Below are 22,324 nucleotides of genomic sequence, written 5' to 3' on the forward strand. Positions count from 1 at the left end.
GAGAGAACTGTTTAGACATTATGGACCTAAACAAGCAATTATGGCATGTAATGGATGTATGCTGGTACCTACCGACACCAGGAGCCGCCTGCGACAGCCTCTGCCCAGTGGAGCCTCCTGAGAGAGCCAGCACTCCTTTGCTATTTTCCATGGGCTGAAAGCGACTGTAAGGCTGTAAGTTCTGCTAATTCTGAGATCTGGTGAGCAAAACGTGTTTTGCAGCTGCCTCAGCAAGTGCACTGTGGCCGCTGATAACCCTGCCTTAAGCTCCTCTGTGAGCATCCAGCCCTCAGCACTTGGTGCTGCTGAGGTGGAGAAGGGAGTTTGATTCCAGAGAAGTGGCAGATTTCAAATGCAATTAATAAGGTTTAAGCTAAGTAATCCTTGTAAATAAGAAACCTTTATGCTGCAGGCTGTACCTGAAGAGGTTGGGAAGGAACCTTCCTTGTTGGCAGAAAAGCTCAGAGGCAGTGGAGTCCCGGTACCTCTTTGTTACTCAGCTTAGCTAAAGCCAGGGAGCCTGTTACACTCTGCATCTGGCTAGTAAAGCCCCCTTCCCACATTCAAAATTGCCCAGGGACATCTACTCTTTGTTCCTCTTTGAAGAAAAATTTATAGCTATAGAAGGTCTTGTCCTCCAGATAAAATCTGTATTTCCTGAGATTAAGGGCCTTGTCCTTAACATTTGGATGGTGTAGGACTTGTAAGGCCATCCTGCCTTCATTTGTAAGGTAAGATCTCACCTTTGAACAGATGCACAGTTAAAATAAAGGCCACCTGAGTATATGACTGACCTTAACATGTGGTTCTCGTGCAAGATCACCAGATGAACACAGGACAGTACGATAGGATGCCAGAAACTTTACCTTTTGAGTTTCCTAGGGCTGCAGCCTCAAAGCTGAATGTCGACCATATTTCCATGTTCACTCATCGAGTGTTTGCAAGACTGTTGGCAAAAGGGTCAACCTGACAGAAATTATAGCGCAAAGCAGTTAATGCAACTTTACTTACTCCATGGCACTCAGTTCTGATGTGGTTTTCTTGGATTCCTGGGGAAGGCTGATGCTTGTTTGCGCAGGAAACTTGACCAACAAACATGAGAGAGCCCTGGGAGGAGGTGTTACGGTCACGTCCAGTGCAGACAGGGACATCTAGCTCTTCTGCTCTTACAGCAATGGTGAGCCTGGGCTACATGAAGATCAGGGTACTATTACAGCGGCAGAATGCTGCTGGCACATTCATTTCTGGCAGGAAACTTCTGGGAGGCTACCTTACCCAAGGGGTGGGAGGTGAAAACTAGTAATACCGGAGCTGGACTCCCATGCAGGTTTCAGCCTGGCTCTGCGCATTACCAGGGCCCAGCCTGTGTCAGCGCCAGGGAGCAAAGAAAAAAGAACAGGCTCTAAATGCTTCCTTCCCCACCTTTGTTCCCATGAGTCTTGTGGATCCACTGGCTGCCCCTGCTTTAGGGGGCGCTTCTGTTGGTGTCTTTATTTGGGCCACATGGAGGCCACTAAGGTGGGCTGACAGGGCACTGCTGGGGGACTGGTATGGGCAAGGCAGCGCAAGGAGGCAAAGGCCGGTATCTGAGCGTCTCACGGGCAAAACTGCCATCATGTGGCCAAAATGCTGTGGAGAGCAACCCCGAGAGGCAAAACACCAGTGGTGGCAATGAGGAGGGTGTGCCGAGACACGTGCCTACGCTGACAGCCAAGTCAGGCTTTGGGCTAAGTCAGGAAATAAACCAGTGTTTTCAAGCTGAAATGCAAGGTTACAAATACCGAATTCCTTCAGTTACAGCAGTCCAATAGCAAAGAAAGGAAACTTATTCTCACGCTGATTCTCTGCCTGGTTTTAGCTTCAGACAGAAGCCTGCGCTTGGATTTGTGTTCCCTCTGTAGACACCTCTGCTTACGCTGGAGCGAGTGAGAAGGGCAAACCTACGCTCGCAGCTCTTGGGCTCGTGCCCCGCGCCTTCCCGCGGTCAGGAGCGCTTCTCAGGCCAGGGCCTTACACGGCTGCCCTTGGCCCGTCCTGGCCATAATGTCCCTGTTAAAGCCACCACTTAACCACTCTCCCACAAGAAGGATCCCACTTCTTGTCTCCTTTATGTTTCTTGAGGTTAATCACCTGTTCCACAGGGAAAAGCGTAGCAAGGAGGAGAGAGGAAAAGCGAGAGCTTTGAGAGGAACAGGAGATACCAGCTTGAGGGGACTGAGGGAAGGGAGTGTTGTAGAAAGGAAAAGGGAGAAAAAGATACCTCAGGAAAGAGGGGAAACTCAGAGGGGACCACAGGAGAGGAGGCAAGAAGTGGCAGGCCAGGGCCACATCAGTCCGGTTATCTCCCCCGTTCGTTAAGTGAAAATCTTTTTAGTATGGCCTCTCAAAGTCAGCTGTTTTTCCAGACGTGAGAGCATCTGGCCCTTTGTCATAATTACAAAATACAGTAATTCTTCTGATAGCTTTGATGTACCACACAAGGGTTTTCTAAGTAACTGGATGTGCTATGGTTTACTTGCCAAAAGGACAGGCTGGGCGAGTCTCCCCACGTAGATACGCTGTGAAATGCAGCAGGGATTCTGTACGGAAGCACAAAGAAAGCGCAGCGGCAAAGCCGAGGGAAGGTTGGGAATGACCTTGGTCGGGTCCAGCATAATAGTTGGATCCAAGAGCTCACGTGTATTGCTGGGGCTTTCCATGGGACCCGTGCCAAGTTGCAAGCAGGCTCTGGAAACCACAGATAGCCCTGGATAAATGGTCTCTGGTATGTAGCTAGCAGGGCTGGACCACTTTCAAAAGTTGTGTTTAAGAACATCCTGCTGGCTTATATGTTATTTGCAAAGGAGCTGGGTAGGGAGCGCGTCCCCTGCAAATCTGTTACATCTCCTCCCATAGTAATTAATATTAAAAAGCGTACTTCACTTTTAGTTTAAGTAAGTTTCCTTCTGAAGTGGCAGACTCTCTAATTCTGAAGAGTTTCAGCTTTAGGAGAACGGTAACAGAATAAAGAACATGGGGGACCGCGCAACAGGTTCTCATTTCAACCTCTCAGCTGCAAGCAAAATTCCATCCAAAAAATGACCAAAGCAGCTTACAGGTACAGGCAAGGGTAATCCAGAAAAAACTGTGATATTGAGAAGTGTCTCCACCTTGTGACTTCATGTTTTACGCCTCCATTAAAAAAACCCAAACAAACTCAATACTTCTTTAAGAGGTTTCACTCGTAAAGAACAGTCTGACAACAGCACATCAAGTCCATTAGCACAGAAAAACATCTGCAGCGATGGACATAGAGGACTTCATCGGAAAACGTTCCCAGACTCCTCCTTCGGAGGATGAGTCACGGGGCGTGGGGTTCCAGTGCGTGCGCTGCACAGGGTGAACGCGTCAGGGTAACGCTCCGGTCAGAGCGGGGTGGCTCTGCTTTGCATGGCAAAAACTAGAGGCGCTTTCTGAGTGCTATAGGTGCTATACTTTGAGTGCTATAGGTGCTATACAACACAGCCACCAAACTGTTCTGCTTTAAAAACACCCTGGAGTGAATTAATGCCCATAATCAACTCAAGCATCTCTGTCGATACCATGAATCATTAAAAACCTCATTTGCAACCCTGTTCTCAAAATTAAGTAGAGCTCGCGAGCTACATACTTAAATGAGATAAAAGCAGCAGGGCTCTGGCTGATGGATGGTTCCCTTTTAACATCATCGTTTGCTTAGGAGAGGGACTTTGATCTTACCTCCAATTTTTAAATGTGGCAGAAATAAGCAATCTCCCAAAGACGACAGATTTCACGGAGACTCCCTGGCTCACAGCATGGCCTTCCATGTTCCATTTAGTATTAGGTTACTGCATTTTCAAGCTGCTTGGACGTTACTTTAGTGCAATTAAACAAATTCCAGGATCGAAGCATGGCAGTTTGAGGGCTGCTAGTCGCGAGGTGCAGCGAGGGAATTTCTAAAGCATTTCCCAGTTCCCTGCTGTGTCCTAAGCAGAGTTTTGGGTGATGCGTACATAGGACTTAGCTCACCCAGAGATCAGAGGAGCAGCCCCCTGTACAACAACAGCAAGTCATTTTGACGTATAAGATGCTGTGAGCATTAGGTGACAGTGAGACGCTAATATTTTTTCATTTTTCAAAGATTTCACAATGGAAGACAAGTAATTCACAGGAGTTTTAGAGACTTTATTTATGTATAAACAATTTAAACACTTTGCCATAAATTATCTTTGCCTGTCTCTAGTCTTTGCTTAGCAGCAAATTAAAATTAATATAAAAACTCAATGAACAATTCATACATGTATATTACAAAAAAGTTCTTGTACCAAAGTTCTTATTAGACTTTTTTTTCTTTTTTTTTTTTTTTTTTTTTTGTGGTGACCGTAATGTGATTGTCTCAGTTTCTCGACCAAACAAACACACTAATAATTTTTAAATCTGAAACAGTGATTGTGCCTTCTGGCTGATGTATGTACAGGGTGATCTGACGTGGTGCCCATTTGCAATAGTGTAACACAATGCCCACAGCTCTACTGGAACTGATACCAACAAACTACTGAATCTAAACAGACTACACCCTGTAACTGTGTTATACTGTCCACAATGGAAATCTTCAAAGACAAACAGAGTATGAAATTTATTTGTAGTGATTTATAGCCACCATTTTGAATGTAACTTTACACTCTGCCCTCTTTGAATAAGTTAAGCTTCAGGCCAGACAAGTGGAGGGTCAGAGTGCAAGTGTGGTTTTGTTACTTTTAAATATATTTTTCTTTACTATTTCCAGTGCGCTCTCACTTGCATTCTCATTGTCCTCCAGTTGCTACACACAAATCACCCCAAAGTCATGTTTTAAATGCACCTGTATTTTGCTTTAAATGAAAACCTCTTGGATATTTATCAAACAAGCAGTCTGAATCATCTGTGTTTCATCAGCTGGTTAGTGAAAGTGGCCCACTTGGATTTCTTAGTTTGCTCACGTGTGAATGGAGTGAGGTAATACAATACGAGGCCTTCTTTTTGTTTTTCTTTAGACCCAGAACAAGCGGGTAATATTTCAGGGGTACTTTTTAATTTGTATGGTTAGAGTTTTCAGTCTGGCTTTAGTCCACTTCAGGATGTGGTTTTTAATCACTTGAACAGCAGCATTTAACTCAAAAAATATGAGCTTTTTTGCCACTTACTATCCCAAAGTAGCTCAGCCTAGTGCCCCCATTTAGGTCTTCATCTCCTTAGGAGAGGAGATAACAGTTATGACTACTGATTCATCCAGCAAAGGATGACAGCAGGTTAATTTGTTACCTCTTTCCCATTTCATTCTGTCTTAAAAACTGGATGTTGCTGCTACTGTCTGCTAGCTCTGGGTACTGCTCCACGGGCAGGACATAGTATCCCTCGTAACCTTGAACCCTTCCCGTATTCAGAAGCTGCTGCTTCTCTCCGTCTGTCCATACGCGGCTGCCCTCTCGGCCATCCCGTGCCTTCTGCTGCTCTTTGGCCCAGGCTGATCCCAGGGCTCGCTGCCGAGCCTGGTCTAACACTCGCGCCTTTTCCTCGTCCAGCGTGTCGGGGGTCAGTCCGTAGCGGATGTTGATCAGCAGGGTAGAATACTGAAACTCAATATTCGTAAACCTTCGAGTCCTGCCATTGACGAGGAGAGTGGGCTGGGAGACGGTGACGTTGACTCCGCTCTCCAGGACCTTCCTCCCGCTGGTCATCGCCAGGGTGACGAGGTCGCTGTCAGCCGAGCCTATCTTGACAAAGTAATGGGTATCCTTCCCCTCGATGCTGTAGTGCATTTTTTCCAGGTAGTGAGCACTGTTAAGGACAGAGGCAATCTTTCTGCTATCGTCTGTGGCTATGCTGGAAATGCCAGTGGTTACACGGCCTTCCTTCACAGCAAACATGATTCCTTTCCCAATGATAGGAGTGGTTGTTGCGAACCAGTGACCTGCTTTTTCTCTAATACTGGCATGTAATCTTTTAGATATGACCTGTCCCTCGAGAGCCATGAAAGCTTGGTTGTGTCTTTCTGTTGTCTGCTGAACTCCTGTAATTAGCTGAGGAGAACAAAACAGAACAAAAAACCACCAAAGAAGATATAGATCTGAAAATACTCATTTCAGAGACCAATACTAATCTTTGTTTTGCTTTTTTAAAGGAAAGCCAGGTAGTGAAAAATTCTACGCTATGGGAAGACCACCCTCCGTTACCCGCCCCTACACATATCCCATTCAGAATCAGGTAAACACTCCTTTGGTGAATTATTTTGCTATCAGTAACGCCAAATAAAATACTTCTTTAATCACCCTTAGTAGCATATGTGTACCACAAATCTCAACTTTGGCAAACTATATGATGTCCGTTACAAGAATAAGTGAGACACAAGTCTAGCACAATTTTAATCAGAGCTTAAACCAAGAAGAATCAATTTATTAAAAGATGGCGCTTAACTTCTTACACTTTTGCCCAGAGATTTCAACCAGTACGTATGACTAAAACGCTTATGAATTTAAACCTTTTTGAAAATAGGTGAGATTTGGGGTTCAAAATACCAATGCAACTCTTGAAGAGGGGATTTAGATTCTCAATTGACTTAGAAGCTTGTGAAAGCAGTATGTTTAGGTTTACATGCCCATTTCAGTTGTATTACCACAAATGTGAAGTGAGCCTAGCATAGACTTTTTTGAAATTGGCCTAGTACTGTTTTTATTAAATGGGTTGGAATTTATTATGAAGGTTGAAAGCATACGCTATTTTCCACCTTAACCTGACAAGTAAGTATGAATGCTGTAACTGAAGTTAACTGGAGTAACTGGAGTAGCAACCGAAAACCTCTATGAAAAGTGTCAGACAAAAAAAATGATGCAAAATCCTATTACGGGGTCGTCTTAGCACCACAGCAAATAGCAACCTAAGTTTATTGCAACATGTATGTTATTAGGATGGTTTTACCAAAGGTACAACAGATGATAAATTACCCTGACAGGGTCTCCCTTTGTCATTGCTAATCAAGTTAATCAAGTTACAACTTGTTAATCAAGCAAGAGCTCAATAAAAGACAAACTAATGACACTGTAATTATGATAACAACGAAGGCTGGCAAGAAAGGCATATGTTCATTAGTATAAAATCTAGCTATACGCACTTCATTTTGCACCAAAATAAATACTTGGCCTTCTGCTGCAACTGCAGAAGAGCCCAGCAGTTCTATTCATAGAGTGGGGTGAATTTATCAAGAAAAATAACTTTGTATTTCTGCCTACCTGTCCATTTTCACATGCTTGACTCTCCGACAACTCGTATGGCGGTGACACGAAGTACATTTTTGCTCTAGGGAACCCAGGAATAATGTTGCTAAGCTGAAATCCAAACATCACCAACCAGCTTTTGACATCTAAAAATCAAAAGTAAGCAGGCATGTGAGAAATAAATGTGTGTATTAAATATAAGAAAGAAAAAAATTTAGGAAATCCATCCTTGACCTCCTTAATTTCAAGTAGCAGTGGAACTCATAATTTATATTACAGCGTGGCACTTTACAGAATTATGGTAATCCACCATGAACAGGCACAGGAAATATTGCTTTAAATTTACCCTAAATAGTTCATCAGGGATATACCATCTCTTTTGTTCTTTTTCCATTACAGCTCATGGACTATCCACACATTGACTGTATGCAACACTTGTTCCATCTCTGACACCTTCTGATGTGGCTACTGTAACCTATAAACTGTATTGTGAAATGATGTTTTATTAGGTTAGTACTCCTAAAACCATCTGCAAAGTCCTTTGGGAAAATACATGGCTTCTCTTCTGTGTCCTACTTCTACTGGCTGTCATCATCAGATCTCGGGGGGCTCCATTAAATGCAGTGAGAAGCTAGACTTGTAATCTGGATGTCTAAATTTAGGTGCCATGTATATCCTCCCCATCCCTCCAGGCCCGGTACAGGAAAGTAGGAGCTGCACGGGAGGGTTACAGCTCACCTCTGGGGTGAGCTTTGGGAAGTTCCAGCTCTGGGTTTGACCAGTGAAACTCTTGCCTTCATATCTAGTTGAAAAAGCTAAGTACCTAAATTAATAACAGTAATTCTCACTCAGCAGGTATTAAGAACTAATGATGTATTTTAGTTATCAAAATGATGTTTTTAACAAAAAAAAAGCCTGTGATCCTGTCTTACATTTCTGGTTTGCTTAATGTGCTTTGCAGCAACTGGATTTGCTAGAGGAATTCCTCTTCAGCAAAATCTGTGAATAAAGCAGTGTCAGGGCTTAACAGTAAGGATGGATTGGGTGGGGAAGTATTTTGTTTTCTTTTCTGTTTGATTTTTTTTTTTTAAACTGTATCAACCAAGGTGCCACCATAATCACCTCTTCTGCAAGATAATCTGTTTAGTCCATACAGCAATAAATATTTTCATCAGCAATGAAGTATTTTTACAGACTACAAGGTGTGTGTTACACCAAAATGCAATATATCTTCCTAGATGGATAACCTTAAATGGACGGATAAACTTTAAATGAATGCAATTTCAGGATGTAGCAAAATATCGTAAGATGACACTGAAAATCTAAATCACACAGTGATGGATGAAAATAGGAATGTTGTTGAACTTAGGACAACAGAATTTGATCCCAAGGTAATTTTAGTCACCAGTGTTTTCACACTATCAGATACAAATTGCACTATTGTCAAATTGCAAAGCAGCTACAGTAGAACCTATAGTGCTACCCATACCACTAGGTCCCAACACACCAATGAAACTTGCTGTGATTTTCTTTGAAGGAAATGCACACTTTTCTTGAAATTCAAATTACTGCTAAAATTAAGATAGCTCCTTTAAAAAAATTATATCACTGCTCTAATTATTGTATACTGCATATTCAATTCCGAAAAAAGCTTTTCCTGAAGACATATTAATTACCTTTCTTTTTAGAAATTGCCAGCAGCTAGTTCAAGTACTGTGTGATCTTACTAAGTGAAAAATTATTACTAATTAAGAAGAGGTTACAACTTTTACCCAGTTCTAACACAGGCAATCAAAACTACTTTATTGTTTCTCTTTCTCAGCTCTACACATTCCATAAAACCTCTTAGTCTTTCAGGAGGAAATAATTTTAAAAAACATCAAGATTTTTGTTTTAAAGACTAAAGACTGTTTGCATATTAAAATTTAGATGGGAAAAAGAGGTTTAATTAAATCTATTCTTGGTGCTAATTCATAATGTGCCCATGGGCTCAGTCAGCAGTTAATTTTGAAAGTAGCCCTGAAGGGAAGAGACGCTGAGCAGTTCTGGTTCCCGATTCTGCAACTAACCTGCCAGCGATTCTTGTAGGTGACTTCACTTTTCTTTGCATAAAATTAGAATGAACACATCTTCATGCAGTACTAGTTCAATAGGAAGAGCGCTATGGCTGTGCTGAACTGGAATATTGAGGCAAATACAAATCAGGACTAGCCAGGCCTTTTCATGGCACATACAGGAAAGTGGCCCAACCTTGATGGGAGGATTCAGCAACTGGCCAGTAAGGAGAAGTCTGATTTCTTTCCCAAATCTTCCAAACTGTAATGTCATTTATAAGAAATGTAATGAATTCTCACCTGTTACATAATTCTTTAGATCCAGTTCATTGCTGAGAGGGTTGTTACTCTTGAACATGTACAGATTGAAAGGAGCGGGTTCTTTACCAATATTTTTCCACATGGTGTAATCAGGAGATGTCCAGCGCCCAGCCAGGACATCATAGTCCCTTTGGGTAAAATGGACGAGTTTGGTTAAAGGATCATACAGGCCTCCATGGAAGCCAATAACCAGCTGGAAATCAGGGTTAGAGTCATAATAAATCTCCCCATACGCTGTGTACTGAAGCTGTTTGATCATGAGGCCATTGATGCTGAACACAGCTAACGGAGTGCCTGTGTTATCAGAGGCGACGTAGTATTCTTCCCCGCTGCTACTCTCCATTGCAAAGAGGTGGCCTTGCAGGTCGTAGTACAAAGAGGTAATTTCTGAATTGGAATGATTGTATACATGAGTTACCCTTGTTGGATTGTGAAGATCAGCATAAAAGTACTGTAGATGATGCCCCAGGTTGGTCTTACAGGAAGCCCTTCGGCCAAGTCCGTCGTAACGGTACTGAACGCTCCACCCATTTGCTTTGTTGTAAGCTCTTGTTAAGAGTCCTTTGGAGTTGTACTCAAATACATCTGAGCCTCGCTGACACAGGAATCCATCATCATCAATTTTGTACGGTATGTCACCTAAGCGCGTAATCCTGTCTCTTAGGTCATAGCGCAGAGGCATCAACCGGACACTGTTTCCAGGATTCAAGAGATGGAGGTTTCCATTCAGATCGTAACTGTAACGCCAGGTTGGCCTATCGTTTACTGCTACGCTTTGCAGTTGCCCATCTCCATCGTAATCATAGGTATACTTGGTGGTGTTGGCATATGGACCAAGTTTCAGTTCTCTTTTAGTCACCCTTCCCATGCTGTCATATTGTACAGTCATCCAGTACATCAGGGATCTGAACATTTCATATTGAACTTCTTTAATGCGTCCGTGGGTATCAAAGTGCTTACTCAGTGTCATAACTGCTGTAGTAATAATTTGATTTATATCATAATAAATAACTCCAAATTTGCCAAAATGCTCTACTTTGCCAGAAATCTCATCGTAACGGTAGAGATCAACAGGAAGAGGCGTCTCACTTATTATGGGTTTGATGCTTGCGATTCGAAAGCTATTATCATGATATGTATAATCGAACCTTGCATTGACCATGCCTTCCTCAGAGAATCTGTAGATTTGTTTGTCAACGAGAGGACCGATCTTACGATAGCGGATTGTACAAGAAAAACCTCCACTTTGCAAATTCACCATTTTTAGAACACCTGTAGTTTCATCATATCCAAAAGTAACTGCAGTGCTGTCATAAACAATTTCTGATAATTTGGATAGCTTTCCATACTTGTAGAAGACTTGTCGGCCAGTACCTAAAAATGATGTTTTCAAAATCCTCCCATCATCACTGAAATCAAAAATCACTGATGCATTGCTTTCCGGGGGATTATAAATATTTCTAATGTAGCCAATAGAGGTGTGAGTTGACATGCTGTGCCGAGCAACGCTAGGCATGGTAACAGCGTGAAGTCGGTCTGAAGAATCATACTCGAAGATGTACTGTCGTTGACTTTGAAGCAGTAGTACCATCGACTACAGGGGAGAAAAAAATTAACACACAGTTACTAGCTTTCAGCATGTGACCTCTGAGAGGGCATTAAAGAAAAGTTTAGTGAAGAGGCACTGATGTTAAATGAACAAAAAGAGAATTAGATGCATTAGTTAGGGGCACAAAGCTGCTCAGGAATATTGTCAGATTGCCAGATGAGAGGATCTGCCACTTGGAAATCAATATGCTGACACTCCAGAGAAAGTGTAGGTGAGCAACCTATTAGCTATCCTCCCTTTAGTAGGACTTCTTTTTTCTCTTTTTTCTCTTTTTTTTCTGAGGGATGCAGAGGAGTTAGATAACGGACTTGATTTATCCTTCCGCTAGCAGTTGTAATTCACAACTATTACTGTGAAATATGTGAGAAACTAAGCAGAGAACATCAGTTCTGGTTTGCTTAAAACAACAGATTCAAAGAAGGGAAAGGGAAAATAATATGCAGTTTTGAAGTATTTAAGACACTTTTAAGATTGAAGTGTCTTAATTAGGCTAAGTAAAAATGCATTACCATATTTTAATTTAATAAATAATTATGATAGATTAATTACCTGTTTCCACATGAACTTTTCATCAGGTTTAGTTATGCATTTTTGGTCTTAATTAAGCACAATTCATTGTGTTAGTTTATGCCATTATATGGCAGCCAACCTGCTTTCAGGAAAGTATCAGAAGACACAAACCATGAACAAAGTATTTCCCATTAAAAATTAATCAAATTCAGTTGACTAATTGAAAAAAAAGGAATTGTGAGACCAGGTACAAAGGGATTCTTAACAGCTGGAATACATCAAATTTTACATAATTTGTGTGTGCGTATGTTATATACAGAGCTTGAAATGAAGCTGGTCACTGCTTTGTCTCTTTGTAGCTCATGTCAGAAGGTAAAACAACATCACCTACTTTTTCTAGATAGGTGTAGCTCCAAACTTTCCCATCTGCAAACATGCGCGATATGATCCTGCCTTGCTTATCGATATCTGTTCTTTCACTCATGGCACCGCGCTGAAGCCCAGCCAGGCGCCCGTTGAAGAAGTAAGACACGTTGACAGCAGCCAGGCCGCTGCTGGGCAGCCAAAGGAAAGGCCGTCCCAGCTGATCGTAAATTATCCTCAGCGTAAATTTCCGGTGATCATCATAGATTTTTTCTGTGCGTATGTTCCGGTCGTAATCAATGGACAGTAAATTCCTTCCATGCACCTAAGGAATGAAAGAAGGCTGCATTCAGGGAGCAGTGGGCACTATGCCTCTGGATTTTCAGCGTGAAAACAGCAGGCACAATGGGGAACTCAATTTGCCCACATTTTTGAAAAGTGTAGGCTGTCTTCCTATTAACTGGCTTTTGCTTTCTACTTCTTGTTATATTGAAATATGTAACTTTGAGTGTTTTACTGGAATATTTCCCATCTCCCTGCAGTGTGGGAGCTGTAATCTTAGAGAGAAGGGCTTCACTTACACACCTAGGTCCTGAAGTGCAGGGTGTTAGCGCTTAGCAGAGAGATAGATTATCTTGCATGGAAGTAATTTTTCTACTTCTGCCATCAGTAGTTCTTAGCCTTTTTTTCATACAAGGACTCCAAGAACAATAGAAGAAATTGTAATTTTGTGTCTTCCTTGTAGTTTAGCCACTTCGGTTCTGTAGCTGCAACACCCTGCTTATGAATTCATTCATTTAACATTTTCTTCATTTACTTTCCAAATATTCAATAGATCCCTCACTAACCCCATCACCTGGGATAGGCTTCATTTCTTCTGATTAAAAATCCTGATGATGCAGGCTGGGAAAGATGACTTCTGAGAAACAAAAGTGCTAAATAATTAGGTGAAATATTTTTCCCCACTTTTTTCAGTTACAATTTTCAAATCAAAGTACAGCATGAGGTGTTTCAGTCCCAGATTTTTTTCTTTTTTTTTAATAAAAGAGCAAAACAGAAAAAAAAGGAGCCTAAGAATGCCAAATGGAGAGGCTTAAGTGAGACGGCTATAATGAGAGACACATAAATATATTCACTGGAGGCTAAGCCACAGAATTCAGGCTAATGCTGTAATCTGATAAAGCTCCTTAAGTAATTTAATTGTAGATGCATCATTAATAAAGTAGAAGTCTTTAAATTAGATATAAATTGAGAGCAATGACTACTTAAAAAGTATTCATCAGTTTCTGGGAATTTGTTCTTCAGCTTACATTTTACAGTAGCTTTGATTAAGCAACATTTTCTCTTATCCAAAATTAAACTGCAAATCAAACAATATGTAAATTAACCCTGAGCCTTTCTCAAGGACAGAAACGTTATTCTGAGAGAATTGCACTGGCAGGGGTAAACCCAATTCCCATCCCAACCAGCTCTGTAGGAATTCAGTTATACAGAAAGCAAATTTAAAATTAATACAATTTTGTGTTTGTAAAGAAATAATTATTTCAAATTATCACTCATTATCCTAATTTTTTTCCATTAATAACATTTAGCTCTTTAACAGTTTGCATTTCCTCAGTGGGCAATTACTAGAAAAAGCGCTTTTCTAGGTTTTCCCAAAGGTTATCCCAGCAACAACTCCTATGATTGAAAGAAAAGATAGGGTATTTTTTTTAAAACACTTTGGCAAAATAAATCATATTCTGCTCTCCCGTTGTAACAGAAGCAGAGGCAGGGAAGCCAAACTCAACATCAGTACTTTCCCAACGGGTTACTCCAGGTTTGTGAGTGTAGGATCAATCCTGATGACAGAGACTTATCAAACCCCTTTCCTTCGCAGGGCTCTTGGGGAAGCAGGAGAGACCTTTCACTTCTCAAAAACATTTAGCTCTAACAGTAAAGGGTTAGTGTATGACTGAGAGATCCCAATTTCTTAAGGACAGGCAGATTTTCTAAAAAGGAAAAAAAAATTGTCTTTCAGCAAGATTTCAAACTGAATTTTGGCTTTTGGGGTTTTGTTTTCTTGGTTTTGTTTTGTTTTTTAATTTGTGATGCTTCATAAAGCAGTTGGGATTTCTGGGGTTTCCTCCCTCCACATTACAGTAACTGCAACTGTAATCTGCACGTAGGAAAGTCTGACTCCAGGCGTCCTCCCTCTTCTCAAAAATATTAGAAAGATTTTTATTTTTTTTTTGCCATAGAGAACTACAGTATTGGGATTTTTTAAATGATTATGCAGGCAAGAGCTACGCACACACACAAACATCATTTGGAGAATAAAGAGGCACCTGCTTGGATAATTCAGTAACTTCATTTTCATTTGTAAAATAAGTAAAACCAGAAAGTGTAATTGTAGTGTCATATTAATTACATAGAAACCCAAACAGAATGACTAACTCCCACTCTCCCTGGGAACACTAATAACACGATTACAAGTATCATGACTGACGATTACCTAACAAGCTCGCTCTCTTTTGTTCCACTACCTACAGGCACATCTGCTTTTCCTGCGGCTGCTGCTGCCCAAGCGGCAGTAGGGACGAGCCCTTTGGGCCCTGGGTAAAGGTCTCACAACAGAAATCACATACGTGATGCTGCACTATAACAAAAACTCTTCAAAAGGGATTCTTAGCAAGACTTTGTCTGAAACGACTGCAAGCCACTGAACGTGTGGTGCATGAAACAGTAGCAGACAGTAAGTGGGATAACATAAAGGTGAAGTGCAGGTCTTCCTTTCTCGGCTTAATGAAGTCTGCCCAGGCATGTTTGCAGGGGCCGACACGTACAGCTGCGACGTGCCTGCAGCACGGATGGGCAGAGCTGGGGGTGCACAGGTAGTAGCACTACCTGAAGAATCAAAGAATCATCAAATAGTTTGGGCTGGAAGGGACCTTTAAAGGCCATCTAGTCCAACCCCCCTGCAGGAAGCAGGGACATCTTCAACCAGAGCAGGGTGCTCAGAGCCCCATCCAACCTGACCTTGAATGTTTCCAGGGACGGGGCATCTGCCACCTCTGGGCAACCTGTGCCAGTGTTTCACCACCCTCATTGTAAAAAATGTCATCCTTATATCTAGTCTGAATCTCTCCTCTTTTAGTTCAAAACCATTACCCCTTGTCCTATCGCAAGAGGCCCTGCTAAAAAGTCTGTCCCCGTCTTTCTTACAAGCCCCCTTTAAGCACTGAAGGGGTATGGGCTTGTCAGTACTCGTCAGAGGTGCGCCCATATAATAACAATCCCAGTCAGTAGCATTCGGTTCTGAATTGGGGATTCGGGAGATGGCTCCGCACGCTCTCACCGGTCGTCCCGGCGCTGCGTTAGTCCTGCAGCAGTGCCCCCCGTCCGTACCGCAGCCTACCCTGCCCCGCCACCTGCTCCCCCCAGTGCTCCAACACACCGGCTCTATTTCATTCACTAAATGATTTATAAAGATGAATTAGAATAAATGAGATGCAAATAAATTCTATGCTTTCTCCCTCATTTTCAAATTTCATTTTCAGTCCACTCAACCTGTTATAATCTCATAGTGATTTTCATTTAAAAGAGCTAAATGGATATGTGATTATTGTTACAGGAACTAACACCAGACAATTAAATGTTGAGGTGTTGCTAGATAAAGCAGTGTTTTGATTTGCATAAACACGATGCAAGAAAACCCATCTCAGGCAAGGTTTCAGCTCTAAGACGTGTTTAACTTCAGCTAATTACCACAAGTACCTCTATTAAATTTTTAGTATTGAGAGTTAGGATTACAGCAATTTCATTTCAGGGTCCTATTTATTTTTATTTTGAACACCTAGTCAAAATGCAGAGCTGATCTATTTTCTACTTATAGTCAACTTCTGCAGGTCAACACATCAAAAATCAATTACGCAGCCATGAAATTTAGTCATTAAGGATTACCTGCTAATCTCATTCCATTTTTTGTCTAACCTTCCCCCTCCCCCCAATAGGTGCAGTCTGAGCATTTGTGAGAATAAGGAAAGACTTGTTAATTCAACACTCTGAATTAGATATTGAGCAATAGGAAAATACCAAAATTTAACATCTGAGTCTTATTGTTTTTTGTAAGTTACTACATAATTGTTTATGTATATTGCATTTAATGTATCATCTTGAACACACAGAACTGTATCTCATGCCCAATGATGTTGAAAGAATTATTAAAAGAACTAGGACTTGATCAGTGCTACATTTGTTTTCTGCACAGTACCTCAAAGCCCTTCCAAAACCATATATACTGAGGCAGCCAGTGAAAGTTTAGATACTTAAGGGGTGAAAAACAGGCCAGCTAAGCACAGAATGGGACTAATCTGTCTGCAGCAGATCTTTAATTTGGCAGGGGATGGATTACATGACCTGAGTTGCTTTCTTATCCTATGCTTATGGCTTTGTAATTATGGCAATTATTTTCCAATTGTGCCATTTGGGAAAGGGAATAAACACAATATGCCTGTCTCAATGAATCTGCAGGGGGATTTTACAGAAGCAGAACGCAACCGTTCAAGCTGTAATCATGTTTGCTCCCCAGGACTAACTGTGGTAAGTGTGCCATAGCATTTTTACAAATGGTGAGTGATGGGATTTTTTTTTTTCCCCACCTTCACAAGCAGAGTGACTTGCAGCAGTATTCTGGGTATTTTTACCAACCTCTTTTGGAATACTTTTAGTAATGAAGCTTCTATAGCTGATTACAGCAGATGATCCCATGCAGTTAACTGACCTCTCAAATAAAGAAAAGATTGGCATAACAAAGACAGTCCCACAGTTGTACATTTTGAACAAGTGAAAATAGGAAAGACATGCCCTTTAAAATGGAAAATTAATTTTCTGCCCATGGAAGAAAACATTGTTATTGTAATGATGGATTCCACTTACCCTGAGCTTTCTTCCAAAGACAGTCACTTTGCCTTTAATCTGTTCCTTCCTCAGACGCCATTCAATGGAGTTTAAACCATTTTCCATTGGTAGTGAAATATTACATCGTCCTATGGTGGGAGTCACAGTCCCAGCCAGGACATGAGGTTCGCTGTGAAAGCTAATGCTCATGCCATTGGCATACATCACTCTCAAGGTACCATTATTACAGAGCTGGTAGCTGTTCCTCACTTGATCTACAGCAATAATGAAAAGAAAATAATTTAGCTACTCCAGTCATAAAGAAAACATACAGCTTAATTTGATTGGGTTTTTATTGCACTCCTGTTGATGTTAAATGAAGTCAGCCTGCAATTACCATTTACATGGTACTATGGTGGAAATTACAGATGTTACGGATTCATGTAAAGAACAGTAGTGTAACGGTGAGCCTGCAGAGAGATATTGTGTTTATTTCATTATGTTTTCCCTTTAGTCTTAATTGTGAATCAAAATGCACAGTGATATGTGTTCAACCACATGATTTATTTATAATATGAACAAAACCTCCTGAAAACTGAACTGCTGGATAAACAACAAGCCATTAAAAACCAGGACAAAAAGGAAAAAAAAAAAAAAAAAAAAAGACTGCCGGACTCTTTATGAGTGGGAAGAAGTAAGCGCCTCTTCTTTTTCTTCCCCTCTGTTTAAAAACTGTCCCCAAGCAGAGACTTTGTATAGAATTACAGTTTGGCTTTCAATCCTGAAGGTGTGGGGCTCCAGCAGCGCAAGCTGGCAGCCACAGTCACTTTCTGGCCTGCCTTCCTGCCACCCCAGCAGAAGCGCACCAGCCTGATGTGCACACCCGGCCTTCTGGCTGCCAGAGTTATGAAAACAAGTCTGTACTTTCATGGCTGTGCAGTTCTCCAGCTGTTTGACACAGCCAGATCCATTCCCAGCCAGGATGGAGCACTACAGTGTGCAACTGTCACCAAAGCATCGGTATTTGTCTGACAGAAGGACAGCATCTCCATAATTAATCATCTAGTGTAAAAGAAATAAAGTCTTTCTTTGTAACCAGATGTGTCATGGCATAATAGTCTATAAATGTTGACATTTATGTCAGGAGGAGACTATTGTTCGATGATGATATTCTTATTCCAGTGACATTATATCTTAATTCAAAAAACCCCATCACTCACCAAATTCCTTTCAATCTATAGTTGATAACTGACTGGTTTCGCTTCATCAGATACAATGCTTGGGCGGTGCTGGCAAGCTCTATGCAAACATTTAACCACTTTGTTGCTGATCTCTCCCACCACACTTGGGGCTGTAATGCTGTTCTCAGAAGTGCTAACTGCGGCACAAGATCGTCCACTGCCCTGATTGTGCTACGTTTCATTTAATGGTAGTGTATAAATGTGGAAGATTTCACTTCTAATAATAGGATGCTACCTGAGCCCCTCTCTCCATAAGGATCTGCACAGGCAGCCAACATTCAGCAGTCAGACTGCATCCCTGCAGCACTGAAATCAGAACCAGTTTTGCACTGAAGGACAGAGAAAAACACAAGTGGGTAAAGTGAACCTGGCCCAAGAAGTAACGGCGGGACTAACCTACACCAGCAGATAATGGCCATGCATATTTGACACAAAGCATGATTGTGAAATGTCTCTTACCTGTCCTGAAGACCTGTCATTTTAGGAATGAGCTTTATGGTAGTTTTTCTTGCAAACCTGTCATTTCAGGAATGAGCTTTATGGTGGTTTTTCCTGAAAACCTTATACATTTTTCCCCTGCTCATGAGTGTACTAATGACACGAATCTTTTGCGAATTGCTTTCTCAAGTTGTGTGTGTGGTGAGGAGATGTGCTGAGAGGTGTGCTTTGGTACCTTGAACAACTGTATAGGAAGCCTCCACAGAGGAGAGATTTGTGATGACCGTGACATCGTCATCCCGATTAGAATTCTCAATGTCGATGGTAATAGACTTTTCCATTTCTCGATGAAGGCTAGTTACCACTCCAGTGGGACGTGTTACATTGGTCAGACGCCCTTCATGATCATAGCTAATAGAAAAGTTAGTGAGAGCAGAAAAGCATGAGGATATATGTTCATTTCAATACCCAATGTATTAATAATTCACCACATTTGTGCAAAAAACTCAGAATGAAACAGATTTTCATGAACATCCTGGCCATACCTATTTCTCTATTCTTGAAAGAGTCTATAATGATGAAATAGTAATTTTTAGAGATACTGATCTCAACTACGAGAGTGTAAATCCAGGCTAACAGCTTTTAAATTATTACATTAATTAATTAAATTATTATGGAGATATATAGTTGGCTCAAACAGTTATAATTAGTAAATTCATCTGTATTTTAATAGTTGCATTTCACACTAAGGAAGTGGACTTATGATGGATGCTACAATATACAATTGCATACACTGCATATTTGCAATTGAATACTTAGTGGAAAGTACTAAGTATGGTCTTAAGTGACATATCAAGGAATAAACTTGCCATAAGAGAAGACACCAGCTTGAGAACATAATAGTTTCATTTAGATCTTATCTGTGGTATTGAACTGCATTTTGGGGGCAGTATTTTGGCTCATAAAGATGAATGACGAGAAGTTAAAGCACAGAATAGGTTGGAATTGCACAAAGGGCAGCAGTCAGCACTCAGAATATACCTTAGATGATGAATTAAGTGCTCCAGAGGCATAAAGATTAAAAAATAAAAGAAAAAGGGCTCTCCATGAGTTTATCGAGTTAAATTTATTTAGAGGTGTAAAGCCTGAGGAGGGGGAAAGAAGGAAAGCTGCCTGAAATCAAACCATCCTGTTTCTCCCTTTCCTTTAGTATGCTATATTTGTGTGCATACATATGCTAAAGAAGCAATCCCTTGGATCTTAAGGGCAAGAAATGGGGACCTGAAACAAAATCAGTATTCCAGTCTGACACTCTGCTTGCTGCAATTCTTTATTTGTGCAAGAGTCTCTCACCCAGCCGCTACCAAAGCGCACATACTTCTAAACAGCAGAAAGGCAAGAAAAAAATGTCCTGTGTAGATAAAGGGAAAAGTTTAGGTAGAGATTGAAACCAACTGGTCATCCTTTGAACGTAGAAATCCAGGGAGTGGGAAGCCTGGAAGAGAACTGGTAAATCCATTGCACTGCCTGAGAGTAACAGAAGAGAAGAGGAGCACGTTTAGTATCACGGAGCTAGCTGAGTTCTTTGTACGTCGTGGTTAGCTGCAAAGATGAAAAAAAATCAGTGCTTTCAACATGACTTTTTACAATTACATCACTCAGAAACCTCAAAGTAGGCCACCTGAATTGTACAGCATATCTCCAAACTTAATACACAAATTTGCTCCTCAGTTAATACAAATATAAAATATGCCTTTCAAATCCATTGCAAATGGTTGCACCCATTCAACTGAATATTGGGGAGGAAGGAAAAAAATCACCTGTGGAGCAACAAGCCTTACCAGAACCAATGGAAGTATTAGGCAAAGATGTAAATCAATAAAAGAAAGCATCATGCGACCTAAAAGGGACCAATAATATATTGAGTTCATTTAAGCAGTTCAGGATCAAGTAAAGATTAAGCAGCATGATTTTTCTTAACAAAAGTCACAAGTTTCTACCCATATTTATCTATATATCATTTTTTTTAACCATATCAGCAAGATACTGGATAAAAGATAAAATATTGAGATAAGCTATGAAAGGGGGTTGGTTAAGTCTACATAAAGGTCTTCATAAAAAAATATTGAAAAGTAGTCATAAAGTACAGATGAGGGAAGAACTCGATCCAGCCAAGCATCCATCTAGTGAGGAAAAACAAAAAGTACAAAAAATGGACAGTTTCAAAAATCTCAAAGGTTAATAACGAGATACACCCTGAGAGTCTGCTCGTGGCCTACTTTGCTATGTTTAGTGATTAGCAGAGTGATGAAGAGCATACTTAGGTGTCAAACGTTACAGAAGAGACAATGTTATTTAGGACAAACTAGAAAAGTCTATGAGTGGCTTCAGCATGACTATGCAGAGCTTGGTGAACATCCAGAAAAATGGCTGGTGAAATTCCCCATCAGCAAATATATTTTAGGCAATGCAAATGAGACATTAATTTAAACTCTTCACTCACATTGCTGAGTTTTTAATTAACCCAGGAAAAATTCCTGGGGATTGCTGTGGGCTACTCACTGAAAATCTCTGTTCAAAGTGCAAGGGCAGTCTAAAAGTAAATATGGATGAGGATATACAGAGAATGAGACGGACAAATGAAAATAGTCTAGTGCTATTTCTAGAAACCAGTGTTTTGCTCCCCGCCATGGGGCATGTTTCCAATGCCGGTCACAATTTTTGAAATCAGCAATGGCTTTATAAGCAAGTAATGGACACGCTTAAAGTGATACATACAGAAGTACTCTCTATGAAGATCTGCAGACCATTTAGGTTTATGAGCTGGACATAAAAAAATCACTACTTAAATGATATATACACACTGCAATACTAATGTATAAAGAAGGCATTTTTCCTTATCCATTGCATCAATAAAATCCTATTTAAAAAAATATCTTAAAGGTAAAAAAATTAAAATTCATAAGCCAGAAACCTTTTACGTACTACAAAATTTAGAAGTGACGTATTACTGAGGGTTTTTTTTTTTGTAATTTATGTGTTACGTGGGAGCAAGTGCTTAGTAGACTAAACCCCAGACATTTATCTGAATAATAAGAACAAAGCTGCATAGGAATTAAATGGTTATATAACTTTCTTCTTCATGACATGAACTCCGGTCTAATGAAGTAAAAAAAAGAAAATTTTGCAATGGAAAAAATATTAATCAACCTGGGATTTCTTGGTATCTTCTTCAGAAGCAGCCGCTACATATCACAGCCTATGACACCGCATCAGGCTAGATGCATCAGATCTGACAAGGCAATCTTTACATCTTCAAATGAGATGGGTTCTGGATACTCTGCAATTCCTGAGCTTTTGTTACTGACTTCAGTTAGAGTAAGGTTTCATTCCACGTTTTTCTACTAATAAAATTATTAGGGGAGAGATCCTTTCTTAATCCCAGTATCTTAAAAAAACAGTATCTCCCTGTGCCCGCTACTAACTCGCTAACACATTGGTAATTGCAACTAAGTCTGCCCAAGCAGGCAAAGGTTTCCAAGACCGCAGTTCCCAGGACAGCTCTGGGTAACACCAGCCACCGGCGCCCTGGGCAGACATGGGAGCTGTTGGCCGATTCTGCTGGAGACGGGGCCCGACAGCCACAACCTCCGCCTGCGC

At 40.9% G+C, this 22,324-nt stretch overlaps 1 protein-coding gene across 2 annotated transcripts in view; it reads right to left on the reverse strand.

Moving 5' to 3' along the window:
• Positions 1-5,297: 5,297 nt before the first annotated feature.
• Positions 5,298-22,324, reverse strand: part of TENM2 (teneurin transmembrane protein 2) — a 538,424-nt gene continuing 521,397 nt past the window's right edge. For both annotated transcript variants that reach the window (XM_009641606.2, XM_035897048.1), the window contains exons 23-28: positions 18,900-19,075; positions 17,025-17,260; positions 12,136-12,432; positions 9,605-11,219; positions 7,266-7,396; positions 5,298-6,059 (exon numbers count right to left, since the gene is read on the reverse strand). In XM_009641606.2, the coding sequence (XP_009639901.1) occupies positions 5,298-6,059; positions 7,266-7,396; positions 9,605-11,219; positions 12,136-12,432; positions 17,025-17,260; positions 18,900-19,075 (3,217 nt within the window). The remainder of the gene's footprint in view (positions 6,060-7,265; positions 7,397-9,604; positions 11,220-12,135; positions 12,433-17,024; positions 17,261-18,899; positions 19,076-22,324) is intronic.

Source organism: Egretta garzetta, unplaced genomic scaffold (genome assembly GCF_000687185.1).
Source record: "Egretta garzetta isolate BGI_Z169 unplaced genomic scaffold, ASM68718v1 scaffold97, whole genome shotgun sequence".
NCBI lineage: Eukaryota > Metazoa > Chordata > Aves > Pelecaniformes > Ardeidae > Egretta > Egretta garzetta.